The sequence below is a fragment of the Hemitrygon akajei genome, chromosome 13 (genome assembly GCF_048418815.1).
Source record: "Hemitrygon akajei chromosome 13, sHemAka1.3, whole genome shotgun sequence".
NCBI classification, from domain to species: domain Eukaryota; kingdom Metazoa; phylum Chordata; class Chondrichthyes; order Myliobatiformes; family Dasyatidae; genus Hemitrygon; species Hemitrygon akajei.
In genome coordinates this window covers 8,155,027-8,169,956 of record NC_133136.1, presented here as the reverse complement: position 1 = coordinate 8,169,956, position 14,930 = coordinate 8,155,027, and the positions used below count along the sequence as shown (strand labels likewise).

At 44.3% G+C, this 14,930-nt stretch overlaps 1 protein-coding gene across 1 annotated transcript in view; it reads right to left on the bottom strand.

The window, feature by feature from the left end:
• dcc (DCC netrin 1 receptor) overlaps positions 1-14,930 on the bottom strand; it is a 1,312,938-nt gene that overhangs the window by 27,881 nt on the left and 1,270,127 nt on the right. Inside the window, exons 24-25 of the mRNA XM_073064089.1 lie at positions 10,241-10,470; positions 6,036-6,152 (exon numbers count right to left, since the gene is read on the bottom strand). Coding sequence (XP_072920190.1) covers positions 6,036-6,152; positions 10,241-10,470 — 347 coding nt within the window. The remainder of the gene's footprint in view (positions 1-6,035; positions 6,153-10,240; positions 10,471-14,930) is intronic.

Here is a 14,930-nt window from a genome sequence, read left to right as displayed (position 1 = left end):
CTGTGAGGCAACTTTCAGGGATCTGTGGACATATACCCCCAGATCCCTCTGCTCCTCCACACTACCAAGTATCCTGCCATTTACTTTGTACTCTGCCTTGGAGTTTGTCCTTCCAAAGTGTACCACCTCACACTTCTCTGGGTTGAATTCTATCTGCCACTTCTCAGCCCACTTCTGCATCCTATCAATGTCTCTCTGCAATCTTTGACAATCCTCAACACCATCCACAACACTACCAACCTTTGTGTCGTCTGCAAACTTGCCAACCCACCCTTCTACCCCCACATCCAGGTCGTTAATAAAAATCACAAAAAGTAGAGGTCCCAGAACAGATCCTTGTGGGACACCACTAGTCACAACCCTCCAATCTGAATGTACTCCCTCCACCATGACCTTCTGCCTTCTGCAGGCAACCCAATTCTGAATCCACCTGGCCAAACTTCCCTGGATCCCATGCCTTCTGACTTTCTGAATAAGCCTACCATGTGGAACCTTGTCAAATGCCTTCCTAAAATCCATGTAGATCACATCCACTGCACTATCCTCATCTATATGCCTGGTCACCTCCTCAAAGAACTCTATCAGGCTTGTTAGGCACGATCTGCCCTTCACAAAGCCATGCTGACTGTCCCTGATCAGACCATGATTCTCTAAATGCCCATAGATCCTATCTCTAAGAATCTTTTCCAACAGCTTTCCCACCACAGATGTAAGGCTCACTGGTCTATAATTACCTGGACTATCCCTACTACCTTTTTTGAACAAGAGGACAACATTCACCTCCCTCCAGTCCTCTGGTACCATTCCCGTGGACAATGAGGACATAAAGATCCTAGCCAGAGGTTCAGCAATCTCTTCCCTTGCCGCGTGGAGCAGCCTGGGGAATATTCCGTCAGGCCCCGCGGACTTATCCGTCCTAATGTATTTTAACAACTCCAACACCTCCTCTCCCTTAATATCAACATGCTCCAGAACATCAACCTCACTCATATTGTCCTCACCGTCATCAAGTTCCCTCTCAGTGGTGAATACCGAAGAGAAGTATTCATTGAGGACCTCGCTCACTTCCACAGCTTCCAGGCACATCTTCCCATTTTTACCTCTAATCGGTCCTACCTTCACTCCTGTCATCCTTTTGTTCTTCACATAATTGAAGAATGCCTTGGGGTTTTCCTTTACCCTACTTGCCAAGGCCTTCTCATGCCCCCTTCTTGCTTTTCTCAGCCCCTTCTTAAGATCCTTTCTTGCTACCCTATATTCCTCAATAGACCCATCTGATCCTTGCTTCCTAATCTTCATGTACGCTGCCTTCTTCCACCTGACTAGATTTTCCACTTCACTTGTCACCCATGGTTCCTTCACCCTACCATTCTTTATCTTCCTCACCAGGACAAATTTATCCCTAACATCCTGCAAGAGATCCTTAAACATCGACCACATGTTTCCCTGCAAAAACATCATCCCAATTCACACCCACAAGTTCTAGCCTTACAGCCTCATAATTTGCCCTGCCCCAATTAAAAATTTTCCTGTCCTCTCTGTTTCTATCCTTTTTCATGATAATGCTAAAGGTCAGGGAGCGGTGATCACTGTCCCCCAGATGCTCACCCACTGACAGATTTGTGATCTGACCCGGTTTGTTACCTATTACTAGATCTAGTATGGCATTCCCCCTAGTTGGTCTGTCAACATACTGTGACAGGAATCCATCTTGGACATACTTAACAAACTCTGCCCCATCTAAACCCTTGGAACTAATCAAGTGCCAATCGATAATCAGTATGTAGGAGGGAAGGGTTAGATTGATCTTAGAATAGGTTAAAAGGTTGGCATAATATCATGGGCTGATGAATCTGTACAGCGCTGTAGTGTTCTATGTTCTATCCCTCGTGATTCAAGATTCAGGATTGTTCATTGTCATTCTTCAGTACGCAAGTGTAAAAGAGGACAAAATGATTGTTACTCTGGATCTGATACAGATGTTGTATGATGTTTTTTGTTCTATAGACACTTAAATTTCAGAGAAAATTTATGATGTTCTGATGTCGCTTGTTGAACTACAACAGTTAGGAAAATTACATCTCTGCATTGGCTTTGACTCTTTGCTACTGTGGTGCATGCTCAGATGACACTGAGAGTCAAGCACAAAATGTTCACTTATATTCCCTCATTTAGATTTCACTCAGATATGGGCATTCATTTGTTCACTATTATGCTCAATTTAGTTGAGAGAGCATGTCTTCCATCATCTGTAAAGTGAGCTACACAGACTGATGGAATAACAAAATGCCTATTACACTAAATCAGCTCTCTGGTTTTTAACATTCGATATCTTCAAGTCCACCAAGAGGACAACCTTATTGTTGGGTTTGGAGGCTTGCATGCCTCAATGACCCGGAGAGCTATGTCGACTAGAGACAGCCTTGTGCTTTGGCTCTTGCTAGGGTCACCCATGCCAAACAAGTCAAAGGTAGATGCCAGACTAAGAGGGACCACTAAGAGGGGTTCAGCTCAGGGTTACCAACTCTACCTAGTAAAACAAAATTGTTAAGGAACCAGCAAAGAAGAATCCTTCTGCGTCTGAGTGCGAGGGTAGTCCTGAGTCTCCACCCAGGTCTTAAATGAGGAACAGTAGTGAAAAGAGAGAGGAAGCTGCTGACACATTGAAGGAACCCTTGAACACTACCAGACATGGAAGATCTTCATCAGTGCTTTAAACACCAGTAGCATAACGGGCAACAACACATCCTCAAGCCCCACTGAGGACTCTGTCCTGCCAGATTCTGTTAATAAGAAAGGCACACATACACAACATGCAGAAAATGCATGTGTGAGAAATAGCTATGGTATAACTGGAGGAAAGCGTAAGGGGATGACAGAGGTTTTTTTTTACACAGGGAGTGGTGGTGAGTGGATGGCACTGCCAGGGCTAGTGGTAGAGGCAGATACATTAGGGACATTAATGAGATTCTTAGATAGGCACATGGATGATAGTAAAATGGAGGGCTATGGGGGAAGGATAGGTTAGATTGATTTTAGAGTTGGTTAAAATGTTGGCACAGCATTGTGGACCGAAGGGCTGTGCTGCAATGGTCTATGTTCTGTGTTCTATATCTGAAACAGATTGACCTGTTTGATAACACAATTACCTCCTGTGAGTGATAATATACAATTAAGCAATCACTAAACTCATCCTTCATAAGAGTGGACACAAGAGACCACTCTAGGGGGAGCTTCTTCACTCAGAGGGTGGTGAGTGTGTGGAATGGGCTGCCAGCATAAGTGGTGGTTGTGGTTTGATTCCAACAAATAATTGTTACTTGTTTCATTTTATTTGGAGATACAGACCCTTCTGGCCTAATGAAGCGCACCGCACGCTAACCCACCCATTTAACACTAGGCTAATCACAGGACAACTTACAATGACAATTAACCCACTAACTGGTACAATTTTGGATTATGGAAGGAAACCAGAGCACCTGGAGGAGAGCCATTCTGTCACAGTGAGAATATACAAAAGCTCCTAGTAGAAGACACTGGAATTGAACTCCAAACGCCCTAGGCTGTAATAATGTTGTGCTAACTGCTACTCTACCATGGTGCCCCTTTAAGAGAGGCTTGAAAAGAGAATTTAAGAGAAGTTTGGATAGGTACATAGATGGGAGAGGTAGGAAGGACCATAGTCCTGGTACAGGTCAATGGGAGAATGGAGATTAGATTGGCCAAAGGTCCTATTCCTGTGCTGTAGTGTTCAATGCCTCTATTACTCATTAGCCCCTTAAAATCACTAAATCCTCCACTATGTTTTCACTGGGAGACAGCAATTAACTAGAAACTTAAACTTACTGCAAAAACAGTAGCTCCTTATTGCCCAAGGGCATTTTCTTTCAAATGCAATGTTCAGGCCAGGAGGATAAGAGAAACCCTCCACTTAACATGATGAATGGCATTCCTGTAATGCTCAAGAGACTCAACACTACCCCTAATAAAACAGCCGCTTAATTTGTATCCAATAGCAAGTTAAATATTTATGCTGTATGCCTCAGGGTTGTAAAGTTATGTGGTTTACAAAATGCTTTGAATTATTTCATAAGCAGATCTTCAATATCAGATTCCAGACTCATAACCCTTATCTGCTGAAGTGTCAAAGAACATTGGAGGAACAACTGCTTACATGTTCCTCTGTAAATTACACACCATTTCAATTTTCATTTATCACTGTTAATAAAATATTGTGCAAGTTCCTTCCTAAAAACATCGCGTTGATGTTCTCAGCATGGTTCAAGAATGCCTTTCATCATCAACCTCTCAAGTTAAAGTTTAGGGTGGGTAGTATGAGCTGATTGCTGGTGGGGTGGAGATACGTCTCTACCAAAGGAGGTGTAAGGTGCTCCTTCCCTCTACTAGCCTGCAGGTCATCCTTGGACAAGATGTAGCACCTGCTTTGCCACTCCCCTCCCCTCCCCAGCCAGGGTCACATGAGACCATGGGAGCAGGTGGTGGATGGTTGTGTGAGTAGCTGGTCCATATCACATGCTGGTTGTGCGACCACTGACGCCAGGTAGACAACCTCTGAAGAGTATTGATAATGGCTGGCAAACTACTTTGTAGAAAAATTTGCCAAGGACAATACTGGTCATGGAAAGACCATGATCACCCATGTCATATGACAAGGGACATAACGAGTGAATGAGTATAAGCTAAACACACAAACTACTGGAGAACTCAGCAGGTCAGGCAGCAACTATGGGGGAGGGGGGTGGTGGTGGGGATAAACAGTGAACATATCGGGCTGAGGCCCTTCATCAGGCATGGAAAGAAAGGGGGAATGAATGAGAAGGTACAGGGAGGGGAAGGAGTACAAGATGGCCAGTGATAGCTGAGACCAGGTGATGGAGAAGGGAAGTGGTGTGCCAGAGAGGGTGAAGTACGATGCTGGGAGATAATAGATGGAAAACGCAAAGAGCTAGAGATAAAGGAAAACTGAGAAGAGGAGAGTAGACCATGGGAAAAAGAGAAAGAGGGGGGGAAATCAGAGGGAGATGAGGAGAAGGGGTGAGTAGGTAATTAGAATGTAGAATGAAAAAAGCAGAGAGGGGCCCTCCCCCACCAGCATGCCTTCCCCCTCACCTTGTCTTACCTCTAATCTGTCAGTTTGTACTCCTCCCCCTTGTCTCATCATCTTATTCTAGCTTCTGCCCCTTCCTTTCCTGATGAAAGTTCTCTGTCCAAATGTTGACAGTTTATTCCTCTCCATAGATCAGATGAGTCAGAATTCTTCTCCATAGATGCTGCCTGACTTGCTGAGTTCCTCCAGCATTTTGGGTTTGTTGCTCAAGATATCCATTAACTGAAAAATCTCTCGGGTCTGTGACAGTATAAATTGCCTCCGTGATTGTGACATGCCCATCACGAGTCAACATTGGACAGCCCGCCAAGGTTTTTCTCTGCCCAGAATACACTCAGTGGCTACTTAATTAGGTACACCAGTGCACCTGCTTGTTAATGTAAATATCTAATCAGCTAATCATGTGGCAGCAACTCAATGCATAAAAGCCTACAGACATGGTCAAGAGGTTCAATTGTTGTTCAATTCAAACATCAGAATGCAGAGAAATGTGATCTAAGTGACTTTGACTGTGGAATGATTGTTGGTGCCAGGCGGGATGGTTTTGAGTATCTCAGAGACTGCTGACCTCCTAGGATTTTCATGTACTACTTCTAAAGTGTACAGGGAATGGAGTGAAAAACAAAATAAAACATCCAGTGAGCTGCAGTTTGGGTTAATGAGATAGGTCAGAGGAGAATAGCCAGATTAGTTCAAGCCTTCTAAAGCATGTCATCTAAAACTTGGACAGGGAAGTGACATTATCTCAGCCACACATTACAACGGTGGTGTGCAGAAGGGCATCTGTGAATTCATCACAAATTGAACCCTGAATTAGATGGGCTACAGCAGCAGAAGACCGTGGAGTCCATGTTGTATATTTCCATGCAATCATTGTGTCGAGTCAAAAAAACATCAGTTTCCTTACATGGATTGCTGGGCTGTGAATCCATGGGGATCATCAGTTTGGGTCGGGTTCCTCTTCGAGCTGCTAGAGAACGTTCCAGAGTTGACATGCTGCTTCCAGCCTCGTCAGGATCATGACCTTTGGACAAAGCAATAAGAAAGAAGAGATAAAGATCAGCTTAATTTGTCACATGTACCATCGAAACAGTGAAATTGCATCAACGACCCACACAGTTTGAGGATGCGCTGGAGCAGTAAGTGGTCCCCACATCTACGCCTGGTCTTACCGATGTAGAGGAGGCGGCACTGGAGCACGAGCTGCAATAAATGACACTGACAGATTCACGGGTGAAGCAGTGGAAAGAGGAGTAATGTAGAATAGATCTCAATAAGTGGGTGGTGGTTCATGAGGGTAGGGTAGTTGACGAACAAGAGAAAATCTGCAGACGCTGGAAATCCAAGCAACACACACAAAATACTGGAGGATCTCAGCAGGCCAGGCAGCATCTGTGGAAAAGAGTACAGTTGACGTTTTGGGCTGAAACACTTCCGCAGGACTGGAGAAAAAATGCTGAGGAGTAGATTTGAAAGGTGGGGGGAGAGGAAAGAGAGCCATCAGGTGATAGGTGAAACCTGGAGGGGGAGGGATGAAGTAAAGAGCTGGGAGGTTGACTGGTGAAAGAGACAGAAGGCCATGGAAGAAAGAAAGAGGGGGAAGGAGCACCAGATGGAGGTGATGGGCGGGCAAGGAGATAAGGTGAGAGAGGGAAAAGGGGATGGGAAATGGTGAAGTGGGGGGGGGGAAGGTAGGGGGAATTAGCAGAAATTTGAGAAATTGATGTTCATGCCATTAGGTTGGAGGCTACCCAAACAGAATACAAGTTGTTGTTCTTCCAACCTAAATGTGGTCTCATCTTGACAGTGGAAGAGGTCATGGATAGACATATCAGAATGGGAATGGGAAGTGGAATTAAAATGTGTGGCCACTGGAAGATCTCACTTTTTCTGGTGGACAGGGTATAGATGCTCGGCAAAGCGGTCTTCCAACCTACATCAGGTCTCACCAATATATAAGATGCCACACCGGAAGCACCGGACGCCTCCTTTCTTCTCAGCTCTTTATTTCATCCCTCCGCTTTCAGGTTTCACACGTCACCTTATGTTTCTCTCTGCACTCCCCCACCTTTTAAATCTACACCTCAGCTTTTTTTTCTCCAGTCCCGCTGAAGCATTTTGGCCTGAAACATTGACTGTACTCTTTTCTGTGGATGCTGCCTGACCTGCTGAGTTCCTGCAGCATTTTGTGTGTGTTGTAGGGCAGTTGACATTATCTACATGGATTTTAGTAAGGAAATGTAACAAGGTCTGTGATGGTTGGCTGGTCCAGAAACATTCTAACTGTTGTATCACTATTTGGTATGGAGGAGGCACTGCAAGGAATCGGAAAAAGCTGCAGAAAGTTGTAAACTCAGCCAGCTCCATCATGGGCACGAGGCTCCCGAGCATCCAAGATACCATCAAAAGATGATGTTTCAAAAAAAGTGGCATTCATCATTAAGGACCTATCACTCAGGACATGTCCTCTGCTCATTACAATGATCAGGGTGGAGGTACAGAAGCCTGAAGACACACATTCAACATTTCAGGAACAGCTTCTTCCCCTCTGCCATCAGATTTCTGAATGAACATTGAACTCATGAACACTAGCTCACTATTTTTTTAACTCTCTTTTTGCATTATTTGATTTAATCAATTTTTCTTCTTTATATATACCTATTGTAATTTATTGTTTTTATTATTATATATTGCAATGCACTGCTGCTGCAAAACACCAGATTTCACAATATACAGTACCATGCAAAAGTTTTAGGCGTGTATATATAGCTTGGGTGCCAAAGACTTTTGCACAGTACTCTGTTTGTCAACATGGGGCACAGAGTGAGTTTGTAAATCTGGTGGGAGTAAAGGATGTTGGGAATGGTGAGGGTGGAGTGCTGCGGGAGGCGTGTGAGACAAGTGGGAGAGAAGGAGTGCCGGGGCATGAGTGGCACAGGTTCAGACACACCCATCCTGAAACACCAGGCAACGTCATTTGGTTTCATTCAATTAGTTTATTGATCATCATAGAATAACTCTCTAGTACTTTCTGCTCCCTCCCTTCTCCCTTCCACTTTTCCCATCTAGGATTCCCCACTCTCTTCCCGAGCTGTATCCATGTGCCTCAGACTTTTGCACAGTACCATATTGTTGTGATACGAAACTTGATTCTGATATACCGGATAGTGTATACAGGATCCTCAGTAGAACTGGCTTACTCACAGAAGACAGGGTGTAATAGAGGAAAGGTATTATTCTGGCTGGAGGGGCAAAGGTGGATGTAGATATGATGATGGTGTTTAAGAAGCTTTTAGATAGGCACATGAATATGTAGGGTTGGAAGGGTGTGGATCACATGCAGGCACAAGTGATTAAGTTTAATCTGGCTTTGGGTTTGGAAGTGATATTAAGGCAGAAGAGCCTCTTCCTGTACCGTGTCTTTCTTTGACTGCGATTATTGAAGAGCAAGAAATGCCTTGTTCTGCTGTGAAATAAATTATTGAGAAAGCTAGAATAATATGGATTTTCTTTACAGGTCTTTGTAGGAAGGCAGAGAGGCTGGGGATAATTCCCCCCATCCCCCCCCCCACCCCATGATGTTGTTAAGCAGATGAAATAACCTTTCTCTAGAAAGCTAAATTTTACCTTAAGCGTGATTATAATGTTAAGCTTTCTGTGCATGACTCATTTTATAATCTTTCGTAGTTGACCTCACCACATTATATATTGGGCTCAAGAGGACACTAAATTAGAATGCAAGAAATTCACAAGGATCTCCCAGTGGATGAAATTCCAACTGAATCTATGAATTCATAATACTTGCATGATTGGATACTTGGCAAGTTCTAGGGAAAGGGTGAATAGTTTAGGGCTTTATTCCATGGATCATAGGAGATTGAGGGAGAGGTATACAAAATAGGGTTAGATAGGGCTTTATTCCATGGATCATAGGAGATTGAGGGAGAGGTATACAAAATAGGGTTAGATAGGGTAAATGTAAGCAGGCTTTTTCTACACAGGTTGGGTGAGACTAGAACTGGAGGTCATGGATTAAGGGTGAAAGGTGAGGCCACACTCCGGGGGGAGGAGCAACACCATATATTCTGTCTTGTTAGGTTCCAACCTGATGGCATGAATATCCCTCTCCTCTTCTGTTCCCCATTCTGATCTCTTACCTGATGCTCCTCATCCTTCCTTTTCTCTTATAGTCCACCCTCCTCTCCCATCAGATTCCTTCCTCTCCAGCCCTTTGCCTTTCCCAGCCATTTGGCTTCATCTATCACCTTCTAGCTAGTCTCCTTCCCCTCCACCCTCTCGCACCTTTTCATTCTTGCAACTTCCCCCTTCCTTTCCAGTCCTGATGAACAGTCTCAGCCTGAAATATTGACTGTTTATTCATTTCCACAGATGCTGTCTGACCTGCCGAGTTTCTCCAGCATTTTGCATGTGTTGCTGTGAAAGGCAAACTGTTTAAGGGGAATACAAGGGGTAACTTCTTCACTCAGAGGGTGAGAGTGGAATGAGTTGCCAGCAGAAGCAATGGATGCGAGTTTGATTTGAGCAGTTTGGGTAAGTACATGGATGAGAGACGTTCAGAGGACTGTGGTCCAGGCGTGGGTCAATGGGATTAGGCAAAATAACACTTTCTGGGCTGTAGTGAACTATGACCTCCAAGAGGGCCACAACCTTGTAGTTGGGTTTGGGGCTTGCATGCCTCAATAACCCAGAGAGTTATGTTGGCTGGAGTCAGGGCCTTATGCTTTGGCTCTTGGTTGGATCACCTGCACCAAACAGGACAGCTGGTAGAGGCAAGACTAAGAGTGGTCCACCAGTCCTCCAGGTTCAGGAGGTCAGCTCAGGGCTAACATCCCTCACTGGTCAAACAAATTGTTACAGAAACAGCAATGAAGAATCCTTCAACATCTGAGTGCAACGGTATTCCTGAGTCTCCATCTGGGACTTGCCTGACTGACAGTGTTGAAAACCAAGAGGAAGTTACTGACACAATGAAGGAAGCACCACCAGAGGTGGAGGGCCTTCGTTGATGCCCTAAATGCCAGTGGCATAACGGGCTGTAAGTAAGTAAGTGCGCTATGATTCTAAGGATCTTATAAAAGCACTTGGGCCTACCTGAATGGGAACCGCTTTTGCTGGTGAGCTGGTTCTCCGAGTGGCTATGGCTGACAGGGGTTATATCCTGGCAGCTTTGTTGCATGGGTGAATCTCTCACGGACGGTTCAGGCCCTGAAGGCTTTTCAATATTCTTCATCTCCATTTCTTCATGATGTATCCAGAGGTCAGGTGGTCTCAAGTCTTTTTGGCTCCCCTTTCGCTTGCCACCACTGTGTGCAGCCCGTTTTCTGCATAGTGAAGAAAATTACTCAGAATCAGGATCAGGTTTATTATCACAGTCAAATGTTGTGATATTTATGGTTTTGCGTCAGCAATACACAAAAAAAAGATACAATAAGAAATATAAAAAACAAGCAGTGCAAAAAGAGATCAAAATAGTGAGATAGTGGTCATGGATTCATGAACTCCTTGTGATGGAATTGGGGGTTCACTGTCTGCAAAGACCTAAACTCAAAAGAAGAGTTACGTATCTACGGGTACCCTCTCTCTGGGGAGTTATACTGTATCCACCTACACTATAAAGACTAACTCACTCCCCTGTCTAGTCTCTACAACAAGGTTAGCTGCCAATACCCACTGCTTGAGTGGTTGGTTCCGCTCCCTACCAAGGAGGAGATACTTCCAGATACTGGTTGACATCACCTGCATGAGATGTTTTGCTGGGACAAAGTAATTCATACTGATTGACAGGGATCCTGGAGAAAAAAATAATGCTGTGAGGTGTGATACTCTGAGTACACAAATATCCCAACCACGGATTGATCAGCTATACCTGTAACCATGTTTAATGTGCTAAGTGACAAAATCACTGTTGGACGCAAGCTTCTTTGAACTCTGTGACAATGATGCAAATAGCTTAGCCTGTGTTGTCTGGTTTGCTGCAAGCTAATTAACGTAAGTCCCAGTGGGCCTAAGAAGTGAATATTAGACCATAGATATAGGAGGAGAATGAGGCCAGTTGGCCCACCGAGTCTGCTCTATCATTTCATCATGGCTGATTTATTTCCCTCTCAGTCCCAATCTCATGCCTTCTCCCCATATCTCTTCATCCCTGATCAATCAAGGATCTATCAACCTCTGCCTCAAATATACTCAATGATCTGGCCTTCACATCAGCCTGTGACATCGAATTCTACAGATTTACCATTCTCTGACTCAAAACTTCCTCTCATCTCCTTTCTAAATGGACATTCCTCTATTCTGAGGCTGTGGTAGGGAGGCTACTGCCCATAATGGAGCTGGTTGAGTCTACAACCATCTTCTGCTTTTTCTGATCCTGTGCATTAGTGCTTCTAGACCCCAGTCAGAATGCTCTCCAGATTACATGTGTAGAAATTTGTTAACAGCAAGAATTTACATTGGCCAAGTGACCATGATGGAGCTGGGTGAGTTTTTAATAAAAATAAAGTTATTATTATTATTATTTCATCTTCTTCTCTTTGTATTTCCACAGGCTTTTGCACGTTGATTGTCCGTCCTGTTGAGTGCAGTCTATCATTGTGTATCTTGTATTTACTGAGTATGCCTACAAGAAAATGAATTTCTGGGTTGTATATGATGACATATATGTACTTTGACAACAAATTTATTTGAACTTTGATCCTTGGCTCTATTCAGATCAAAGCAGTCTACTTGAGCAGCACCCTAACCACCAACCAAAGATTCACTGATTCTGCTGCTGATGTAGTGGGACAGTAGGGGTGCACCATTTACAGAATACATCTGCCAAGGCTGCTTATATACAACATTCCTATACCTGCCTTGTCAAGCAATCAGGGGGCCAACTGTAACAGTGCCACCACCTGTTAGAATGCTTCTGAATTGCATAACATACACATTTAGATATGTGACACCTTTCCTTCTTTGTCACTGGATTAAATTCCTGGAGATACCTCCCTAAGAGAATTATAGGGATACAAACAAAATAAGTGTCACACCTCCCCCTACACCTCCTCCCTCACTACCATTTAGGGCCCCAGGGTCCTTCCAAGTGAGGCGACTCTTCACCTGTGAGTCTGTTGGGGTCATCTACTCTATCCGGTGATCTTGGAGTAGCCTCCTGTATATCCTATATAAACCTCATATTCTGCCTGGGTAGCCTCCAACCTGATGGCATGAATGATTTCTCAGATTTTCCCTAATAGCCTCCTACCCCCTTCACCATTCCCCATTCCCGTTTCCCTCTCTCACCCTATCTCCTTATCTGCCTGTCACTTCCCACTGGTGCTCATTCCCCTACCCCCACTTCCATGGTCTTCTACCCTCTCCTATCAGATTCCTAATTCTCCCACCCTTCATTTTTTTCACCAATCAACTTCCCAGCTCTTTACTTCACCCCTTCCTCTCTCCTGGTTTCACCCATCACCTACTACCTTGTATTTCTTCTGCTCCTCCCCTCACCTTCTTATTCTGATTTCTCATCTATTTATCCACCCTCAATGAAGAGTCTTGGCCCAAAATGTCAACTGTTTACCCTTTCCATAGATACTGCCTGGCCTGCTAAGTTCCTCCAGCATTTTGTGTATGTTGCTCTTGATTTCCAGCATCTACAGATTTTAGACCATAAGCCCATAAGATATAGGTGCAGAATTAGGCCAGTTGGCCCATTGAGTCTGTTCTGACATTTCATCATGGCTGATTCAATTTTTCTCTCAGCCTCAATCTCCTGCCTATTTCCGGTATTCCTTCATGCGGCTACCAATCAAGCATCCATCAACCTCTGCTTTAAATGGACATAAAGGTTTGGCTTCCACAGTTGCCTTGGCAAAGAATTCCACAGATTCACCACTTACTGGCTAAAGAAATTCTTCCTGATCTGCATTCTAAAAGGACACTCCTCTATTCTGAGGCTGTCTCCCCTGGTCCTAGACTCTCCCTCCATAGGAAACATCCTCTCCTTATGCACTCTATCAAGGCCTTTCAGCATGTGATAGGTTTTAATGAGATCACCCTTCATTCTTCAGAATTCTAGTGAATACAGGCCCAGAGCCATCAAACACTCTTCATGTGACAAGCCATTCAATCCTGGAATCATTTTTGTGAACTTCCTTTGAATCCTCTCCAGTTTCAGCACATCCTTTTAAAGATAGAAGCCCAGACTTGACAGGATGTTCAGAGACCTCAGCCTGCACCCCACCTTGTGCAGCTGAATCCTAGACATCCTATCAGATTGCCGACAGGTGGTAAGGCTGGGCTCCCTCACCTCTGCCCCTCTGACCCTCAACACAGTATCCCCTAGTGTTGTCTCTGAGTCCACTTCTCTACTCCCCTTACACCCACGACTGTGCTACCACACACAGCTCCAATCTGCTGATCAAATTTGCAGATTTCACAACTTTGATCGGCCTTATTTCTGGCAGTAATGAGACAGCCTACAGAGGACAGGTTGACACCCTGACAAAGTGGTGCCAGGATAACAACCTATCCCTCAATGTCCAAAAAACAAAAGAGCTGATTGTGGATTACAGGAGGAACGGAGACAGGCTCGCCCCGATCAACATCAATGGGTCTGCAGTTGAGAGGGTGAGTAGTTTCAAGCTCCTTGTTATACACATCATCGATGATCTCACACTGACTTTGTGGCAAAAAAAAACAGAACAGCAACTGAAGAAGTTCGGCATGAGCCCCAAATCCTCAAGACCTTCTACAGGACACCACTGAGAGTATCCTGACTGGCTGTATCACTGCTTGGTATGGGAACTGCACCAACCTCGATCTCTGGGCACTGCAGAGAGTGGTACGGAGAGCCCATTATATCTGTGGATGTGAACTTCTCTCCATTGAGGTCATTTATAGCAGCAGGTGCTGAGAAAAGGCTGCAAGATCATCGCTACACCGGTCACCCCGACCATAAACTGATTCTGCTGCTTCTATCTGGCAAACACTACTACAGCATTAAAGCCAGAACCAACAGGCTACAGGACAGTTTCTTTCCACAAGCCATTAGACTTATAAATTCACATGTCTGTACATTGCAACAGATTCATAACGCAAAGATTTTTACTCTCTCAAGCTGTGGGATGAATGCAAGATTTAAATAAATTCTAATTCAGAACTACTCACAATACTCCAAGCGAGGCCTCGCCACTGCTTCATTAAGTCTCAACATTACATCCTTGTTTTTGAAATGAATACTAACATTGCATTTGCTTCCTCACCACAGACTCAACCTGGAAATTAATCTTTAGGGAATCCTGCACAAGGACTGCCAAGTCCCTTTGCAAGTCAATTTGCATTTATAAAATAGTCAACCTTTTCATTTCTTCTACCAAATTGCCTGACCATACACTTCCCAACACTGTATTCCATCTGCCATTTCTTTGCCCGTTCTCCTAATCTGTCTATGTCCTTCTGTGGTCTCTCTACTCCCTCAAAACTACCTGCCCCTTCACCTATCCTCATACCATCTGCACACTTTGCAACAAAGCCATTAATTCCATCATCCAAATCATTGACACACCACGTAAAAAGGATCAGTCCTAACATGGACCCCTGTGGAACACCACTTGTCACCAGCAGCTGGCCAGAAAATGTTCCCCTTATTCCCGTTCTCTTAATCAATCACTGCTTTATCCATGCTCAAATCTTTCCTGTAATGCCATGAGGTTGTAACTTAAGCAACGTCACGTGTGGCTCTTGTCTAAGGCCTTCTGAAAATGCAAGTACAGAACATGAACCGATTCTCCTT